This window comes from Acomys minous, assembly GCF_964271855.1.
Source record: "Acomys minous genome assembly, chromosome: 11".
Taxonomy (NCBI): Eukaryota; Metazoa; Chordata; class Mammalia; order Rodentia; family Muridae; genus Acomys; species Acomys minous.
The window spans coordinates 47,506,258-47,527,505 of NC_140492.1; the positions used below are offsets into that span (position 1 = coordinate 47,506,258).

The 21,248-nt window shown below is 43.8% G+C and overlaps 1 protein-coding gene across 3 annotated transcripts in view; it reads right to left on the reverse strand.

Moving 5' to 3' along the window:
* CCDC80 (coiled-coil domain containing 80) overlaps positions 1-13,493 on the reverse strand; it is a 32,466-nt gene extending 18,973 nt beyond the window's left edge. The window contains exons 1-4 of one of the 3 annotated variants that reach the window (XM_084802067.1): positions 12,929-13,493; positions 12,718-12,829; positions 10,403-12,291; positions 2,774-2,930 (exon numbers count right to left, since the gene is read on the reverse strand). In XM_084802067.1, coding sequence (XP_084658193.1) covers positions 2,774-2,930; positions 10,403-12,291; positions 12,718-12,733 — 2,062 coding nt within the window. In that variant the 5' untranslated portion in view covers positions 12,734-12,829; positions 12,929-13,493. Of the gene's footprint in view, positions 1-2,773; positions 2,931-10,402; positions 12,295-12,717 lie in introns of all 3 variants that reach the window. The other 2 variants (XM_084802065.1, XM_084802066.1) reach the window with 2 other exon arrangements.
* Positions 13,494-21,248: the final 7,755 nt, after the last annotated feature.

Sequence of the window (21,248 nt, forward strand, 5' to 3'; positions counted from 1 at the left end):
GTTCACTGAGACTGTGGTTCACGCCAAGTTTTATTTTCCCATAACTGACTCACAGTCTTGGATGAAAGACCTATAAGCCTTTCTCATAAGGGTAACCTGGGACACAACACAGGAAGGGAAGGGTCTTCCAGGAATTACATGAGAGAGAAAAAAGTCCCCCCGCCCCAGCTCCAAGTAAGTCCAATGCTGTCACTCTGAGACAAAGATACAGAATCCAAGACCTGACTTCCAATAAGTTAAAAACAAACAAACAAACAAACAAAGCCCTCAACCCCCCTACAGTTCACATTCAATCCAGATTTCTAGGAAACACCAGAATAATGCTAAAAATGTTTCCAAGGCAGTACCAGATGCTTATAATATGACTATACCAAGTTTGAAGTAGAAGATAAAATATCTTTTGCACACTCCTCTGAACTAAGGAATGGGAACACATGGTGGAAGAGTTGGTAGGCAGCACATGTGACACTGAGAATACCTGGCTGAGGAGGACTTTCATCACCTGCCAGCATCAGTCTGTGCTGGATTGAACGACGATTTCCTCTCTAGACATCTGGAGCATCATGAAGCCTGCTGGCTCAAGCTACTATGTGAAGCTCCAGGAAACAAATGGTTTGAATCCCTGTTAGCCACCAAATACGCCTTTATGTTGTGAGTCACTTGGGCTTCTCATTTACGCAAAATACTAATGCAATCTGACATGAAAGAGCACTTGCAAGTCAGCATTCTATACTTAGCAGGAAATGATAGCAATTGTTTTCCCGGTGACAATTGTGGCAGCGCATTTGATCTCCAAATGACTTTGATCAAACCACATTGATCACCAGCTCAAATGGCCACAAAAACAATGGCTACAAGATGGCCACAAGAACAGTGTCCATTATCAGTATAGGGGTGTGTCTACACACTCTTATGTCATCGTCACCACAGCCTGTGAAGTAGGTTTGATTTCTTTCAAGACTTAAAAGCTGGCCTGGAGAGATGGTTCAGCCATTAAAGGCTAGGCTCACAACCAAAATATAAGAGTTAAGATTTAACCTGCCTAAGATAATGAATTAAATTGTAACTCTGGATGTGGACCTACTGGCCTCCACGAACTACTTATTTGGTTTCGTTGGTTTTCTTGATTGTGGTTGTTTTTGTTGTTTCGAGGCAGAGTATCACTATGTAGACCAGGCTACCCTCAGACTCACAAGATTAAGGGTGTGTGTCACCATATACAGCTGTTGTTGAGGACGTTCTTCTCTCCCCCATACACGCACATGGCAGAGGGATGGAGTTCACACATCAGTTATTGGTACATGATGATTTATGTTGGGGGCCTGGAATGGATGTTATTCATGTATCCTTTGCAGCCAGCTCAGGGGATGGTGAGCTAACGAAAGAGAATGTGTAACTGAAAATGTATAGCCACGTTCTAGAGAGCCGCTGTGTAGCATTGTGCCTGTATTTAGGCCACTCTATTTTACGCTAAAAGATGTGTTAAGACAATAGATCTTATGTTAGCGATTGTTGTCACAATTAAAAGTGAATAGTCTAGGAAAATAGTCCATAGGCAAATTAAGTTGACATCATAATTAGGACAGGCATGTCATTTGTACCGAGATCCTGTATCAGAAAAATCTGAGTTTTGCTATATTATTTTGTGTAAACGTTAATTAGTAGGAAAGATGCTTTCACATCTTTTCAGAAGAAATGTATCTTATGAAAAAATATACATGTAATGAAATATAAATAATTAATTCAAAGAACTTTTTATAACTAAACAACAAAATCAGTGAACTAATGTTTCAGAAAGGATGTTCAAAAAAATAAAACTTTTGTTGGAAAGAAGGGCTTTAGTGGGATAGAGAGGGGAATGAGATGGGGGTAAAAATGACCAAATCCACACACAGACACATGGACACACACACACACACACACACACACACACACACACACACACACACACACACACTTGCCACATGGAAAGTTTTATAGATAAAAGAATTATAAAAGAAGCCATTGCCTCTTGTCCCAGTCTTCTGAGCGTGAGGCTTGACTAACCAGCGAATCTAGCAGCATACCCATGGGAACTGCCGCAAAATATTTCTCAGCTGCCTGCATGAGCTGCGCCTCATGAACCTCATACACATCAGCAACTTGAAAAATTGCAAAACTCTATAAAGTTCAGCCAAGTTATTCTGCTTTCCAAGAGGATTTGGGTGAGGTTCAATCCATATTTTCCATGGCTTTTTATTTAAACTAACAGTTTCTAACTCTAGCTAATTGCCTCTGCAGGCCTGCCAGCATCTAGGTGTCTTGCAGGTTCCCATATGTAATAAATCACCTGTAGCAAAAAGCCTGTAGGCATGGCCGCTGGTACTGCTCACAGGCAAGAGGACCCAGGAACCAGCAGGAAAGAAAAGAACCTACTCCTTTCATTACCCCCAGTCATGTAATACTTTTCTCATTTCCCTCCACCTTTCTGACTTAAAAGAAGAGTACCTTCATGTCTTTGTTTTCAAATGCTGACATCTTATAGATAGACAGACAGACAGACAGACAGATAGATAGACAGATAATGGATGGGAAGATGGGTAGATGGATAGATGGATGAATGGATGGACAAACAGACAGATAGACAGATAGATGTACAACATCTATGCCACCATAATTAGTATACCCTTCAAACATCCCAGTGTTATCCAACCCCTCACTCAAGCTCTCTCCCATAACAACTGTCCCACCCCAGCTAAGAGGCAAAAACAAACAATAAAATACTAAAGTGCACCTAGCTGGAAGTGGTCAATTTTCATGGTGCTGTTGTTGACAGGACCAAAGATGGTGACCACAGAGATCCTCCTGGTGGCCATCTTGCAGAAGCTCTCCAGGTACTCATCCCGCTGCTGTACGTACATGTTGTTCTCAGCCTTGGGCGTGGTGATTAGCTGGAGGTATGGGAGGACAAGCAAGTGTTAGCTTATGGTGCCCAAGTCACTGTTAGGCCAGACCCAAAGACAGTGGAGAGCAAAGGGCACCCAAACCGTTAACCGCTCTCTTAGGGAGTTGCATAATCAAACCCAAACAGCCATTTAGACAGTCTTTTTTTTTTTAAAAAAAAAAAAAGGTAAAAACTAGTTCTCATAGTTTAGACATCTTTATTCAGTTTTCTACTTTACCTTTGTTTCATTGGTGCTATGGTTTTCCCATTCGTGGGCACACAGAAATATTTATTCTTCAAGTATGTCACATTCCATGAATAACTGACAGTCAATAATTATCTTCCTTCCCTCATTTAGATCCTCGTTATCCCAACTAACTAATTAGACACTGGCTAACTCAATCCTTTTTTTTTTTTTTATCACTTTCACTATGTTGAAAGAGTTTCACAGCCAGCCCTTGAACACCTTGGAGAATTTTTATTAGGTAACCTTGAAGACAGTTTTTATGATGGCTTTTAGGCTACATTTTGCCACACAGGTGATATTCATTGCCACCCCAGGCACAAGGAGGGGGTTTTGACAGTAGAACCCAGACCCACTCCATCTCATGGCTTTAACTGTCTTACTTTAGCCTTCTCTAAACCAGACCTGGGTTTTGTTTTGTTTTGTTTTGTTTTGTGTTTTTACCCATAGTTTATGACTCTTCTGATGAAAAGACACTCAAAAGATATTTTAGTCATTAGCTATCTAGGAAGCTTTATTTCATTTTGTTTTGGTTAAAATGAGTATTCTTTGACTACTCTGTGTATGAATGCACATATGTGTAGGTATGTATGCATGTATATATGTGTGTATTTAGTCAGTTACCTAGGTTCTCTTGTACCGTCTAAGAATGTCTTACTTTTTTAATTTTATTTTTATTAATTTATTCAGATTACATCTCAGTTGTTATCCCATCCCTTGTATCCTCCCATTCCTCCCTCCCTCCCACTTTCACTCTATTCCCTTCCCTTAGGTCTATGACTGAGGGGGACCTCCTCGCTCACTATATGGTCATAGGCTATCAAGTCTCATCTTGGTAGCCTACTTATTCTTTCTCTGAGTGACACCAGGCCTCCCCACCATGGGGAAGTGGTCGAATATGGGGCACCAGAGTTTATGTCAGAGTCAGTCCCCGCTCTCCACATAACTATGGAGAATGTCGTGTCCATTGGCTAGATCAGAGTAGGCCCCAGGGGGGTCTCCTCAAACTACTGCACTAACCAAGGACGATACAAGCAGAAAACATCGAACCCCTGCTCTGTCTCACTGTTTTGAGTCTAGCTGAACACAGAAGCTTCTCTGGTCCATTGGTCATTTTAGTTGCCTGTTTTGGAGCCTTCTCCAGTGTCACAGATTTTTTTCCAAGCTGAAAGCAAAACTATCTCCCACACTGTGAGAACAGGCAACAGAACCTTACTTTCTCTGGAAGCAGAAAGACATGAGGTTGTTTTTTGATGATGCTCAGGTCCTTCTTGACATGCCCCCCCCCCCAACAGGAGACCGCACAGTACAGGTGTCTGCAGTAAGGCCTGCCCAGCCCCCTTTGTTGGCTCACCCCTGGACTTGGAGGCAAGCCGTATATGTTTCTTTTTTCCTGTAAACATTTTCTTGCATTTAGCCATGCTCAAATTTAACAGCCATTTTTCCATTCACCCACCCAAAACTTATAAGCTATTTCTAAAGTCTGTGTCTACTAGGTTAGCATTTTGGATGGGAGATGTTACTGCGTTGTTAATCTCTGTCAAACATTTTATCAAGAATGGCCAGTCAACTTGGCTCCAAATTTATCTTGCTGTTTATTTTTCTCCATCAGAGTTGTTTATTGATGCCCACAGGCTTTTCCTGCTGTAACTTCTGGCCTTGACAAAATTCTGTCTCTTGGAGATTAAAGTGTTTTCTGGAAGCCTATGAGTGGAACATTAGCGAAGGTTTTTTGATTTTGCTTTTAAAATTTTTTTCTTAGTTCATTATTTTAAGCAGACATGTTGCAGTTCATTTTCAGTTTTGTGTTTTGTGCCTGTTCGGATGGACATAGCAGCCAGGAAATATGTTTTTTAAAAGCTAATCTCCATGAGAAAAAGTATAAACATTCCACACACTACCTAAAATGTATCCATTAATTCAGACACAGCCTTGAAAAAAAATTATGGGGCTTCTAAAAAAAAAATATGCTGACCATCTGTTTGGTTGTTAGTTTGTTTTTCGTTAGCTGTATGTTTTGATATGAAAGGCTGAGTTTTGAATTTTTATTTTAACGTGTCACATTTTAGATTTTTCCCTTTGTGGCTTTGTCTTTGGTCATAAGTAGACCATTTTGGGATGAGCCAAATGCTGTTTAGGTGAGAACATAAAACAGTGATAAAAAGATTGGCTGCTCATGGTTTTGGACTCCCAGATGCTAGCTGACTGATAATTACCGTCCCCTCCCCTCATATCCCTGCTCCAGCTCCGTTTCATTGCCTCATTCTTTGTCACGGAGCCCTGTGGTCCATGATCATAGTTCAAGAGTTCTCAAAGCCTCCTCCAGTGTTCCCCTCCTGGGCATGTCGAATTAAGAATTTCAGACAATATGTAATCTCAGAGTTGCTATTCCTCCCTTGCATGGCAGCTTCTCCCACAGAGCTTTTGCCCAGGGATGTTGCAACTCACCAGCGAGGTGATGTCCATGTGGCACGATTCACCTCCTGGCTTCTGGCCTAGCAGGCTTTCTCCCCAGCCCATAATCATGGGCCCTCTCTACCCTCGTTATCAGAACAATCTCAATGATAAAACAAAAGCCACTTTAGGCAGAGTGGCACAGAGGAAAAGGTGATGTCTGCTGTCAAAGGTCTAGCACTTTTGGCTTAGCTCAATCCCTGGGTAGCCTGTGGCCTCTTACCTTCGTCACTTTTGCCATGGAGAAACCTCTGTGCGAACTTCATAAAGTCTCAGGGATTGAGCAATATGCATAGATCCGTGTATGGGCTGAGCATCCAAGCACACATGTGTCTGTTGCCCTTGGCTAGTTGCCACTCTCCTGCTCTCTGTGTTTGTCCATGTTCTCCAGCTTCTTACACCCTCCAAACTCTTACGGCTTTTAATTATAGCTATAGTTGTCTGCACATCTCACATGAAAGTTTTATATCCCCATTATATGTACTTTCCTTAAGGCATTAAGATCTTGGACCCTGTTCCCTATTCTGTGATCCATGCTGGCCTGCCTACATTCCTCAAGCTACAGAGATCAGTCCATCCATACCAGGAACAGGGGGATCCCTGACTAGGACAATTGAGACAGAGCTCATAAACCAGATGAAAACCTCCTTACACTTAATCTGCTGATGGAGCCTGCACAGGGAAAAGGGAGCAGCTGATCACCTGACATGTCAGAGCCTTTCCCTATGTGTTGACGTCTCTGTCACATCCATTTTCTAGCTTGGCGGCATTTCCAACAGGGCTTAAAACGGAAACTCTTTCCAGTTTTCTCTTCCTAGAAAGAGTGCCACAGCACTCCTCAGCGACTGGTCCTGTCCTTTGCCTTCTTTCCAGCTTAATGGCAGTAACCCGGGGTATGTGTCATGAATTTACAGTGTGCTATGATCTTATTTGTGTTTCTGTTCCAATGGTGTGTTGGGCCAATGAGTCCCAGAGGAGAATGAAGTCTGGTTGTATAAAGCAAAGGGAACAAACAAGACTCAGAAGATACCAGGGAAGTTATGGAGTAGTTTAAGTCTCCACTTAGTCTAAGTACTGGATTTGGCACAAAACATTAGATTTTGAAAGGATTCCATAAGCTAACTTTCTGCCTTGTAAAACAGAACCTTCAATCCTTTTCTAAAACTAAACCATGTAAGTGGATGGTTATCTCAATATCCAAGTCTCTGAAGCAATGTTGAAAATATTGACTCACTTGGATCATAGGAGATCCCATGGTCAAAGAAAGCTGAGCTTGAATTCATGCCATCCAGCGTATCAAGCTCCCTCTATGATGACAAGTAGGTGGATCTCAGAGCCACCAAATGACTGTCTGTTAGCTTTCCTCTACAAAGACCATCGTTTTAGTAATAAACAGCTATCCCCTGTCTCTGTAGCAATGGACATCAAGCAGTCTGAAGGAATAAGGAAATGTTCTTCAACACCTGGCTGTGTAGTAATGACAGTAACTCCATATTTGCACTTACTACACAATGTGGCTGTTTCTTCACTTGTCTCAAAAACTCAAAGCTCAAAATGAAAATTCAAAACTACATATTACTTATTTATTGTATGTAGGGCTTGTAGGTGTGTGGTGCATATGGAAGTCAGGGACAACTTCTGGTTCTACCATGTGGGTCCTGGGGGTTGAACTCGGGCTGTTAAGCTTGGTACTGGGCCCTTTTACCTGCTGAGCCACTTCACTAACCTTAATATGAAGTTTTAAATGTTCATAATTATTAACAAATAGTTTTGTTTTCCAATTTTCCATTTTCTTTGTGGCACATACCTGGCAAGGCTCATACCCAATAGAAGGGAGGTTGGAGTGTGGACTGACTTTGATTGACAGATAAAGATCTTTGTTATACAATAGCTGCATGCCTTGGGTGACCATCTCAAGTAATCTAAACTTCTGTTTTCTCATTGGGGAAAGGGGGTTAATAAATCATTCCTTGTAGCAATTGTGAGATCTAAACCATGCAGTTTCAACAGAGTAGAAACTGCTCTTTTTTTTTTTTTTTTAAATAAACAAACTGAGAGGCAGCGGGGCTTAAAGGACTGAGCTCTGGCCTGAAAGCTCTATCTATCTATCTGGATCTATCTGCAATGTGCTTGGAGGCCTGGAAGAATCCATTGGTCCAACCACAACTTACACAGTTGCTGCTAGGGTTCCCCTAAGTAATTGGTTAAATAGCAGCTATGGGGTGTTTTTTAATCTAAAGAACGATATGAATGAACACAAAGCACCAGAGGGTTTTACGATAAATTAGAGTCAGGGATCCAGTTACTGAAAAGCTAGAGACGTGAGCCAGAAAGTCCACACCATTTCTTGGAACGCAGCCCCACTCATGCATTGAGCACACCGGGTTGAGTTAAGGCTAGATAGAGGAAAGCCGCACTTTAGCAGCTCAGGACTGCTAAGCCTTAATGAATGCTAATTGAATCACCACACTTCCTGCATAACGTCAGCTGAGTTTGATGGAAAAAGTGAGTGGGAAGGGATGAATGCGTCAGTAATGTCTTTCACCCAGAAGCATTGTTTGGATGTCGTGGTAGTGCCACTTTGTCTTTCCTACTCCACCCTTTCTTCATACATCATTAGAGCTTCAGAAAACACACTGGTGATATATGATCAGCTGGTCACACACAGGACTGACAGACTGAACTGCATCCTGCTGGGATTTTCTTTCTAATAACAAATCTGATTCTCTGGCTAGCTCCAAAGAGCCAGCATAGGCAGAAGCAATCCCAGCTGGTTTCTTTTTTTTTTTTTTTTTTGCCTCGTATGACATCAGCAGAAGCTGGCCTTTGAGTTTCATTCGATAACAATTTATGACAAGGAATACTGTTAAAAGCAGAGAAGACCCAGCTGGGTGTTCCAAACTAACAGAGAGAGCTGGGAACAGGCAGGAGAAGTCGAAGGCACAGCTAACATCGGGTGTGGCATGGGAAATCCCATTCTTTTGACTTACCTGCTTGGGGCAGTGAGAGTGTTTATCAGGCGGGTGCACAGTCACAATCCTGACATTTTACCCTTGATGACTTCTTTCTGTGTTTAATTTCTAGCCATGAGGCATGCTCTGCCAGCCTTGTTGGCTAAATGGGCAGAATTGGGTGAGAGGGTGCTTTAGAGGGCTGGGCAAAGTCCCAGGTACTCAGAGAGCAAAGCAGCCAACATGCTAATGCTTTCCTATTGCCCCCAAGAGAGCAGCTTGGCTCCTTGGATGCCACACAAACATTCAGGTACCAAGCAGCTTGAGCTGTACTTTGAAGTCAGTGTTTCTTATAGCACTAACTGGAACATTTCCATTTCAGTTTATGTGTTCTGGAAGTACACACGCAGCCATTAAAGGACTTTAACAAATAGCCTCTCATCTGATGACCCAAATTTGTACAGTCATTTGAAAACTCTGCTTTAAAACACCATCAACCTACACAAAGGACCAAAGGAGTCTCTCTCTCCTCTCTCTCTCTCTCTCTCTCTCTCTCTCTCTCTCTCTCTCTCTCTCTCTCTCTCTCTATCCCAGAGGTTAGGTTTTGTTCTAATCCCTAACACCACTATTGATATAAATGAAAAGAAAAATGAAAAACCCAGGACACACTCCACCCAGAACAAATTCCACAAAGGCCTCTGCCCTGGTTAATATTTCAAATGTGCATTTAAAAAATGGTGAAACCACTAAAAGATACATGGTCATCAAAGTCTCTCTGCTCAGGCCATTAATCCAAATTTAGGCCACTTTGGACAAACTGAAAGACTCTTGAGAAATGTCCTAGAGAGGAGTGTCTGTCTGTCTGGCTTGCAAGATGGATACAGGCCAGGAGCCAGCTCCTACGTTTGGGGGAATGGGCGTGGTCACAATGGCCTGACATGGCTCCCTCAACCAACATCCAAGAAAAGCCTCACCCAAAATGAACTTGCTGATCTTTTACTACGTGTTATGTGTAACATATTAAACTTTTCCTTGGCAGCCTAGGCTAATACTGTGGTATTAAGAAGCCAGGGTTAGGGTAGAAATCTTGGAGATGTTCTTAAAACATGGGCACATACAGAAGGTGTCATAAACAGAAGGAGTCATTGCTCTGTCCTTGATGAGGAAAAGACCTTTCATTTAGGATTGGCCTGTTCCTGCCCAAAACCCTCCTCCAATTTATCTAGACCCTTTCACCATTTTACAGATGGTGGCAACTAACGCCCACAGAGAAGCTTCCAGAGATGAATGTGCTCACACTCAACACTGGTGGTACTCAGAACGCTAGGCAAAAAAGTGAGGATTGAATATCTCCCTTCCCCTACATGGCCACACATGCCCATTTCCAATACAGCCTCAGAAGAAACTGACACCTGACTCCAAAATCACGCACACCTCTGGGGCGCTAGAAACCGGAGCAAACGACTCAGATCACATGCCGTCCTGGGCTTCTTTCTGCTCTTTCTAATAATTAGAGCAATGACTGAGGAGGCAACCTTCCTGGAGAGAAGATGTCTGCTCACCAGTTTTAATAACCGCTCTTGAGTTTCACAGCGAACAACTCACTATGTAGACCAGACTGACCTTGAACTCCCAGAAATCCATCTGCCTCTGCCTCCCAAGTGCTAAGATTGAAGGCATCGGCCACAACACCCAGCCCCTAATCTTCATGAACGTGAGGCAGGTTCGATCCCAGTCTGTGGCCCAAGGAGTTATTTAAAAACCTATAAAACAAATACATCGATGCCCCAACCTCAGCCAACAGGAGAAAGTGCCAAACGGGTTACTTACCAGGAGTCTTCGTCTGCCTTCGAAAGACCCCAGCAGGTCGGTCACTGATTTCCTGGGAGTTGGAGCGAGATGCTTTGGCGCGGGCTTGTGATAGCCATCCGGCTCTGTCTTGCCGGCCTTTTTCTTCTTGTTCTTTTCTTTCTCTTGCTTGCTCTTTTTCTCAGCTTTTTTCGCTTGCTTTTCACTCTTGAGTAACTTGTCTGGTTTTGCATTCTTCCCTTTTTTCTTCTTCTCCTTCTCGGGTTTCTCAAGCTTCTCGTGCTTTTTCGACTCCTTGGCATTCTGGGAGGGAATGTTATCCACCTGCCGCTCCTCCTCCCCGTGAGGATCGGTGGGCCGCCTGAGGCTGAGGTCGTACTTAGCTTCATACTCATTGCTGAGAATTTTGTCCTTCTTTCTGGACAGCTTCCCCTTCGCTGGCTTGTGAGGACCTAGTACTACATTTGGGTCCTGAGGGCCATGCTCTCGTCTGTCTGTCCGGTTGTCACGGAAGCGGCTTGTGCCCGCAACTCTTGTGCTGCCCTCCCAGAGGGTGGTAGGCGGGGTGGTCATGAAGCTCCCATAGCTGGTAGCTTTGCTGGGCCTCCTGGTGGCCTGTGGCTTCTCCCTCTGTTGCTCCTTCCGAGGTAGAGGGTAGATCTGCTCTGAGGCTGAGGGGCCCTTAGTGGTGATCACCTCAGCTGTTGCAGAGGGCCTGTGGGAGACTGAGAAGGGATGCAACCGGGATGTCCAGGGCCTTTGGGTGGCTGGATAGACAGTCGTGGTTGTAGGTCTTGCAGCTGCTGTCACCGCCCGGGATGTGGCCCGAGTGGCTGTTGTGACTGGAACAGGAGGAAGGGTGGTGGCCCTCGGAGTTGGGGGAGGTTGGGGAGTGGCTGCCTTGGTGATGGCTAGCTTTCTGTGAGGCTCTCTGGTTGGATGGACTTGGGCTCTCCTTGGGTCCTCTTTCCTCTTCTCACTACTCAGGCCTGTGTTTCCTGCCCCTCCGCCGCCATTGTTTCCTTCCTGGACCACGTGCCCCTCCATGCCCGAGGCCTTACACTTTTGGACAAAACCCTTCTGCCTGAGCTTCTCGATCCTGCGGATGGGGCCTTGATCAATGACCTCATACATGGCCTCCAGCCTGACCGGGTAAGGGTAGCGCTCCTCCACCTGGAGAGTCTTCTTTAACAACACCATGCTAAACTTGCCCTTCTCCAGTTTTAGGAAGCTCATCAGCTTCGGGATGAGACTGGGATCCAGCGGCTGCTCCAGGATCTGGCCCTCACTGGTGATCCTCCGTACCTTGCCCCCTTCCTCACCTGCCTGGTGGAACAGCACGATCTGTTGGATGTGCCTTTCTGCCAGCTCACAATACACATCGTCCTTCAGGAGGCTCATCATGAGGCGGTAGTAGCCCTCTGAGGCATGAGGGGCTGAGATGACCCACACTCTGTTCTTCCCTGCAAAGCTGGCCAGGATATTGGGAGAGCTGGACCCAGAAGGGAAACGCAACATTCTTGACCTAGCAGAGGACCCCTCATCTCGAACCATCTCACGCGGGGAGCTCCTAGCTATGGGTCTCAACTGAGGTCTGACTGGGACTCCATTGATACTTGAGGGCGCTGGCCTCATGGTCGGGGAAGCTAATCTCAACACCGGTACGTTCTTTCTCCTTTGGAGAGGCTGAGGGTTTGGTTCTTCCTGAGTGGATTTCTCAGTTCCACCAGACCTCCCCGTGTGCCTCAGATATCGAGCTGACCTACTGCCAATCGGAGAGGCCCAAGGTACTTTCCGCCCTGTGAGGCTGTCGCTATCCAAGGCAGGGGAGTGAGATTCTGATCCACACACCAGCCACACGGCAAGCAGCACGGTAAAATGGGGTCCCATTTTCCACATCATTGTGTTATCTACTTGGGGACATAGAGGGGTCATAATACAAAAAAATAAAAAATAAAAATAAATTAAATACAATGAGAAGGGAGAAAAAGAAAGAAAAACATTAATTGCAAACACAGCTGGGCATTATTATCGCTTTCTCTACTTTGGCCAAGGGGGAGGGGCAGGGGGTTGCTAAAGACGGAAAAGCGGGGAGGGGAGAAAGCAGGGTAAGGGCTTCTTTCAAGCTGCCGTGATTGTTAGTGCTTAGCAGATTCTAAGCAAGAAATCCAGCTTTGCTTCACAGGCAGCAGGCATGCTAGTTCTGCCTCAGCTGTGCTCCGGGTACACCAGACACCATGTAAACCAAGCACTGCAATCGTAACAGCATTCACACCTTGTCTCTTCGAGCAAGCAGCAAGCAAACAAACAGCAGAGAGCCAAGATCGCACACTCACGTCGTGCGTGGTTCATGGAGAGGGAATGCGGAGGCTTTCAAAAAATAAACTTGAAGGTTGGTCCCAAGGACAGTTTCCTAGCCGAGATCGGTTCCTTCCAGCCCTCTGTCTCCTTGTGGAGGGTGAGCAACACAAAGGGAGGTGTTTGTGAAGCAGCCCCAGGGAGCCCAGTCTGAGCTGACTCCTTTTCTTTCTGGCTGTGTCTTTTTACCTTCTGGTCCAGTGGGATGAGGTGAAAGTTGCTGTCCTTGGGACTGTCCGGATCTCCATTGGTCTGCAGTTTCTCCTGGGTCTGTGGGTGCCGGTCCTTTGCTGCCACAGGGATTGTTCTGCAAGTGAACTCCTAGAGACTTCTGAATCTTTCCCTCTGAGGAGTTTCAAGATCTTTCTTATCACCCTTTCCCCAGCAGCCTGGCTGAGCCCCTTTGTTTCCGAGCGTAAGAGCGCTGGGATTAATATGTTTTCCAGGCTGAGGGAAAACAGAGGAACGTGAATGTGAAAAAAAAAGGGGGGCAATCTCTCCCGTCCCTTCGGTCTCTCCTCCCTTTATTTCTCCCCACCTTTTTTTCTCCTCCTTTTCCTTCTCCTTCTATTTCTTCTTCCTCATCTGGATTCCATCCCAGAAATGTCAGTGCTACCTCAGGTTTGTTCCAAACCAAACTCAAACAACAGCAGCCACTGGAAATCAAGAAACTTCGCTAAGAATTTAACAGATCAGCAGAAACACGCCTCCTTCCCGTTTCAATACATGGAGAGTCAGTGAACCTGGTGAGGAAGGAGAGGGCTGAGCTTGGGCTGGGAAAAGTTTTGAAATGCTACACATCATCATCATAAATCACTTCAGAATAGGAAGACCGAGGACTTAACCCCTTCTATGCCGAGCCATGAGACGGCTCCCCCCTCTCCCTTTGTGGATTCTCAAACTCTGGTTTGAAAGGGGGAAATCCTCAGATTTCTTCGTCAGACTGGTTTTCTAAGAGACAGCTGCTCATTTGGGCCACAAAACTTGGCATTGCATATCCAGACACTATGCATCTATTTATAGTTCCACACGTGTATTTTTTTTTATCTCCTTCTGCCTGCTTTATGCTTTGAGTTTGGGGTTGGAAAAGCCCATGGAAAACATGACTAAGTTGTTTTTATATTATGCTAATTGGGCTCATGTTACTGTATTCTTGGTCCTTATTTCTCCTTGGGATGGGTGGAAGCTGGTAAAAGGCTAGCAGTGCAGGCAAAGGCTGCTGCCTCCTGAGACTGCAATTGGACATTACATCAGGGAATGGGCATCCGGGCTCCCAGCTTCTCTAGAGATGGTGAAGAATGTGTGTGTGTGTGTGTGTGTGTGTGTGTGTGTGTGTGTGTGTGTGTTGCAATGTTCAGCTCTCCAGATACTTTAGAAACCTGGAATCCTTTAGTCAGTCCCTAGAAGCAGTTGTGTGAGTGGCTGGGAAGATGGCTCAGTTGTTAAGTATAAGGACCTGAGTTCAGATTCCCAGCACTCACATAAAAGCTGGGCACTCAGGCGTAGCCCCACCACCACTAGAGAGAAGGAACAGAGAGACAGATGGATCCCTGGAGCTCACTGGCCAGCCAGCCTAGCTGAATCAACAAGTCCAGGCTCAGTGAGAGACCCTGTCTCAAGAATGTAAGGCCGAGGGGCTGGGCAGACTCAGTGGCTAAGAGCATTAGTTGCTCTTGCAGAGGTCTTGGGTTCGATTTCCAGCATCACTTGGTATGCCACAGCCATTCAGAGCTACAGTTCCAGGCAACCTGGACCTTTCTGAGGCCAGTACAAAGCATGCACATTTTATATATATATATTGTGTGTGTGTGCAGGGAAAACATTCATACACATTAAATAAATAAGGTAGAGAGTGACTGAGGAATATGATTGACATCATTGTTTGAGCTCCACTCCCTGCTACATGTGTGCACACAGATGAATATGCACAGATATACATAACACACACACACACAGACACACACACACACACACACACACACAGAGAGAGAGAGAGAGAGAGACAGAGAGAGAGAGAGAGAGAGAGAGAGAGAGAGAGAGAGAGAATACTATATCAGGGTCTACAGGAGAGACTGTGGCAGCTTTTAGCTTCCATCATCTAGGTCTGCCATGAGGACTCAGCTTTAGGAGAGAAGGGAAAAGACCTCAAGTCCTGTGGGCTTTTCTTCCAATCTTTCTAATTCAGCATCAGCTTACACCAACAGTGGCAACCCAGGGTCCACCAAAACAAATGGCTTCTCTCAGTGGGTAAAAACCTCAGCCCTAGTTGCGTGCCTCAGTCAGCTCCATCTCTCCCAGTCACATGTGCTTTCCCTGCACAGGAAGTTCTGAGTACAGAGAGGAGACAGTATTGGTTGTATTGCTTTTACCTCATTGTTTAGAGTGCACAGGGCACCAAGCAGGAAGTTTCCCTGTCTGCTCGCTGTGTACCATTGTGAACACGTTAAAGTCAGAATTTCAGTTCAAACTGTAAAGTTGATCAATGCTTCGTGCTCAGTAATGGAGTCTAGGTGTTATTTTTATTATCCTCAGATGTGTTCCACACTATGCTCAGTAAATCTTCCTTCTCTTATTTCTTCTTGCTGTTTTCTTCTCTTTTCCCCTACTGACAGCAGCTTCCAGGTTACCAGACTTTTCCCAGGACTTGGTGCTTTCATCGTTTGTGTTATTTCACACACCTGGGAGATTACAGAATGATTCCCTCACATTATAGCTCAGCAGAGACCTGGCATGTTTCAAGAAATTTCTTGTTGTCACACAAATAATTGAGTGTGATGGCACTGCAGTTCAGACAGGTGTCCTGCAGAGTGCTTTTCTGCCTTCACTTCTCATCTTCTGCCTATGCCCTTCCTTTTTAAAATATACTCTCAGTTCCTTTATGTTTCCCATTTTCATAAAAAGAGTCTTTTGTTGATTTGTTCAACTGGAGCCAACGTATCCTTTTAGAGTTCTGCTTTCTGAAATAATTGTGTATGCTTACCTTTTGTCTTTCTTGGTAGATCCTTAAAAATATCACTCTTTTTTCCTGAATTCTCATGGATTCTATGAACTCTCCAAGCATAGGCACAACACTGGAAACCTGTGCCCCTTGTGAGAGTAAAGCTGAGATCCAGTTACATCAACAAGCTGGTGGTGTCCAAACTGGAAGCCTTTCTCTTTTTCGGATGTCAGGCTCTTTCCTCTTGTGAGACTGCGCCAGTAGATGGCGCACTAAACACATGAGCAGGAGCAGACCTGCTGATGCGACTGGGATTTCTCTTGCTTGTTCAGTTTTCCATCTTGAATGTAAACCCTCACTGGGACCTCAGAAAAACTCTCTAGGGACATATAGGGTGCATGAGTCCAGTAAGAAGAATTTAAAAAACAAGTTCACTTCTATCCCTTTATGAAGAGACCTATAATGATTTGTGGCTTACAAGGATCTGAATTTCTATTTCTTTCAAGTTCTATCTTTCTGAAACCTAAGAAAGACATCATTTAGTGTAAGGATGGGGCGGATTTAGAGCAGATGCTGATGCTGGATGGATGTGTACTCAGTCAAAGGCAAAAGGAAATATGGACTAATTTGAGAGGGATTGTTTGGTTCATTTGTTGGTCTTGTAGCCCTGTGTGTCTTTGGAACTCACTACATAGACCAGACTGGCCTTGAACTCAAAGAGATCTTCCTGCTTCTGCCCCTGAGTGCTGGAATTAAGGGTGTACCCCTCCATACCCCAAACAAGAGTAAATCTAACTTGGAGATTTTGAGGCAGGAAACTACCTGGTGTTGACTGTATAGTAATTGAGCAGGAGGAAAGAATGGTTATCAGGACTGATTTAGAAAAATGGGGGTAGGAGATTGTGGTGGTCTGAAAGAAAATGACCCCCATAGGCTCAGAGGGAGTAGCACCGTTAGGAGTTGTGGCCTCCGTGGAATAGGATGGGGGAATTGCATGTCAGTATCGTCTTCCTGCCTATGGGTCCAGATGTAGAGCTCTCAGCTCCTTCTCCAGCATCATGGCTGACTGCACGCCACCATGCTTCCCACCATGGTGATCATGGACTAAACCTCTGACACTGAAGCCATCTGCAATTAAATGGTTTCCTTTACAAGAGTTACCTTGGTCATGATGTCTCATCTAACCAATGAAACCCCAACTAAGACAGACATAGTTATCTATTGAAAGTCAAAGTGGGTATAAAGAAAAAGACATCCAGAAAGTAGGCCACCAGCTGGCTGGACCCACATTCATAGAAATGTGCTGTCCCAGCCACAGCAGAGAACCCAGGCTTTCCATCGCCTGCAGAGAGCTCTCCAGCTCAAAGTAACACTCAGTAGATGCCACTGAGCTGAATTCAAAACACTCTTCTATTGCCTGGAAAATTCACTTGCTTAGGAGGAAACAAGAAACAAGGGGGGAAGAAAACAATCCAATATTTAGTGTTATGGGACAGGGAGCAAAGAGGGAAAAAGAAACTAGCATTTCAGTGTCATAGGGCAGGAAAGCTGCCTCCCTTGTTCAAGGATTCCCTTCTCTTCAGCAGGAAGGCTAGCAGAGCCACATACCCCGATGTGGACACCAAATATTCACATGGTGGACATGACTGTGGTTTTTCTTTCCACCCTCAGACTTTAGTTAGATGGTCTTCTCTGGCCACATTTATATTCTTCGGCATGCAAATAAACTCCTTTCTTGGTATTCACAGTGTAGGAGGAGCAAAAGGGGGAAAAAAGGCCAACCGCAAACCCCACTATGACCATTAACTCAGGATATTACAGAAGCCCAGAGAAGTTCTGAGAAAAGATAACCCTAAGGCAAATAAATGCTTAAATTTGGTCTCAAACTACCAACCAAATGCCACATACTTGATTTAAACTTGAAAACCCTGTGTGATTTCTTTTTTCAAATATAAATGGCTCCCTAAAGAAGACCTGAAGAAGTAAACCACCAATACACATGCTGATATGAAAGGGGGAATCTCACAGCACCCTACCCTTAGACGAAGAAATGCAGGCAACCAAGAGATGCTTAGAGCAGTAGAAATGACCTCCCCTAACGATGAGATGCTTAATTGGTTAGCCAATACCAAATGGTCAGCCCTGATCTCAGATCCATGTAATTAACACTAAATGGATTGAGAAGGTTGTATTTATATAGTTAGGCATTTATATGTGTGTGTGTGTGTGTGTATGTGTGTGTGTGTGTGTGTGTGTGTGTGTGAGAGAGAGAGAGAGAGAGAGAGAGAGAGAGAGAGAGAGAGAGAGAGAGAGAATGTAGAAAGTATATGCTTTAAAAAAAGAAAATATATGCTTATGTATGTAATGATAATTAAAGAAAAAGAGGCCATGATTTTAAGACAAATCAAGGCAGGTACTCGGAGGGGTTGGAGTGAGAAAAGAAAAAGAGAAGGCAAGAAATAAAAACATATATTAATTTTTTAAAAACTAAAATATAATCAAAAGCAAAATATACAGAACATATCTATACACATACATACATACATACACACACACACACACACACACACACTACATACATACATATGTAAGCTAATGGCCCAAACTCTCAAAAACAGTGAACAGTTACTGTTTTTTCTTTTAGGTTGATATAAGCACTTAAGGGTTTGTTAGGGGAAGTGTAAAGGCACTTTAAGAATTTATTGATCTTACAGTTAGAGAACATTGCAAGATCTTACCCTAGCAGACATTAAAGTAATTGACTCCTCATATTTATTTATTTATTTATTTATTTATTTATTTATTTATTTGGGTTATTTATTTTGTTTGTTTATTGTTTAAGAATATTTGCCTGCATGTACGTATACGCACCATACGCATGCCTAGTGACTTCAGAGGCCAGAGGGTGGAGTTGCATCTCCTGAAACTGGACTTACAGACAGTTATGAGAAACCACACAGCGCTTGGAAACTAAAAATGGATCTTCTGCAGAAGTAGCAAGTTCTCTTAATTACTGAGTCATCTCTCCAGCCCCTGAAGGCTCTTTGTAAATGCCCATGGTTGGCAATCTAAACTTTACATCTTTACTGTTCTGTGTGAGAGGAATGAACCCATCTGAATCTGAATCTGCCCATCGGAGCATCCATGCAGGGGTCAGGGAGATGTGCTTTCAAAGCCATTTAGTGCATACTAAAGATTTGTACCAATCACATTTGAAGGGGAACGTTCTAGTTGTTTCTTTCTGCATCCCCATAGGCATAGCCAAGGTGGAAAAGACCCAATTTATTTCTGCACTGTTATCTTGTTTTGTGGGTTTTTTTGGGGGGGGGGTGGTATTGTTCGTTTGTTTGTTGTTTATTAAGGGGTTGTTGGTTTATTTTGTTTTTGGTTTGCACCAGGATTAACAATCATCCAGATAGAGTCTTTTCCCAGAAGCCTGTAGCCTGTCAGAGAAGATAGGCAAACCTACTATCCGCCAGCTTTCTCCTCAGGTATGTTTCAGTACCAACACCACCATGTTAGGGGTCAATCAAGGCGTGCCTTGAAGAGTATATTGAGGCCTGAGATCTCTGCCTGCTGCTTGGGATAAGGTGACCAGCTTTGCTCTGCCACACTCCGTGCCATCATGTTCAACAGGGCACAGGCCCAAAGCGGTGGGGCCAGACAGCCATCTTAGATTATGGAACATCTAACACTGGGAACTGACTACATCTTTCCTCTTTTATAGTTCGCCCAGTGATGGGGAGCCGGCTGGTGTATATCTTGCAAGGGGAACTTTGGGCACAGTTTCAGTTACGTTAGTTGAGCAGTCGTCAAGGTTTGAGTCATTGTTTGAGGTCTCTGGAAGCCAAATCTTATGAATGAGGTAAATGATCAAATTGTTTAGTTCTGGTTGGGCTCGACATATGATTGTATAATAATAAGTTTCCTGCATATTTCATTAACTAGCATTGGAAAAAAGGTTTGGAAGGAATTTCAAATATGCTCTGAGTTCTTGCCACAGGACAACTGTCCCAATATGTGCCTATTTTCAACATCACTATCACCAGTCTCTTTAGATTGCTGCTTTGAAGTCGGGCTCTGCTATTTTCTTAAGGCCACACTGGCTAATAATCACATCTAATAGAGTTTTACTGGAAAACCACATTATATTCTAACTTAAATGAGTCTATTGCATAAAAAAAAACTCAGAATAAAGGTCAAGTACAACATAATCATCAGAATATATAGAATATTGGAAAAATTTAGAGTTGGAGCCAGTAAACATTAAGGAACTCATCCAAATGCAACAGAAACAAATTACACTAAAAGCCACAAACCCTAACTAGAGAACCTCTGCCTTCATATTTGTAGATCCCATTTCTGTTTGGAGAATCCACTCATTTGTTTTGTCTATGGAAAATCAGTATATGATTTGTCAACATCCTGACTCTTAGTTTATTCATCTCTAAAAATATGTTTTCACCAGGTGTGATGGAGCACATCTGTATTCCCAGAACTGGGGAAGCCCAGGTAATAAAATCATCACAGGTTTGAGGCCAGCCAGGGCTACATTCACAGTGAGTCTCAGTCTCAAAAAAGAAAAGAAAAAAAGTTTTACATAAGCAGGAGAGCCATTTCTTTTTCCACTAAAGATGTTTTGTCATAGAGCTGCAATTGGGAATTTCTCAGTTCACTGAATTCAAATGTTTCACTGTTGGGTGGATTTCTTTGTAGATTTGCCATAGAAGTTTTATTATTATTTTTGTTCTTAATATGGTAAGCTGTATATGTTGTAAAAGCTACTATTTAATCATTGCATGTTCAGTTCAGTGTCATGCTATACACGGATAATACTGTGTAACCATCATGGCTGTTCATTGCAGGAGTTTTTCATTTTCCCAAACTGAATGTCTGCACCAACTCCCTGCTTCTCCTATTCTCGTAGTGTCTGATGAATACTATGCTGCTTTCTGTATCTTTAAATTTGACTGGGAGTGGTTGTATTTATTGTATGAAAAATAGGCCCACAATCATGCTATTAAAAAAAAAAAACATTTGGCAAATAGCCACATAAGACTTCACTCACTAGGAGCTTAAAGCAAAAGACTGGTGAGACAGCATAGGAAGGGGACAGACACTAAGTTCCAAACACAACGGTAAATGGTTAGAAAATGGAAAATTCCCCTATAAAGCACTGCAATGTCCATTTGTCACACAAGCCAAAGGCAGAGCAGATCACACACATTGTCTGTGTTAGCTCTCAGCTCCCTGACTTTGTGCTGAGGTCGCTCTCTGGCTTACCAGACCCATTCTTTCTAATTGTTCCTCCAAACGGCTATTACTATACCATCCTTGAAATGTCAGTATTACCTTCCTCGCCATAAATTCCTTAGCAGTTTCCTCACTGCCCACAAGTTAAATATCAGCCTGTAAACGAGTCTTGTCTTCCGTGGTCAGTTTTACACACACAGCAGTGGTTTTTCTCAGCCTTTGCGTGCCAACTCTGATGACTGGTGCTCTCTGCATCTCTAGCACATAGTGTCAGCCTCTCTCATGTCTTGGAATCCATGGCTGCTAAATTCCTTCCCC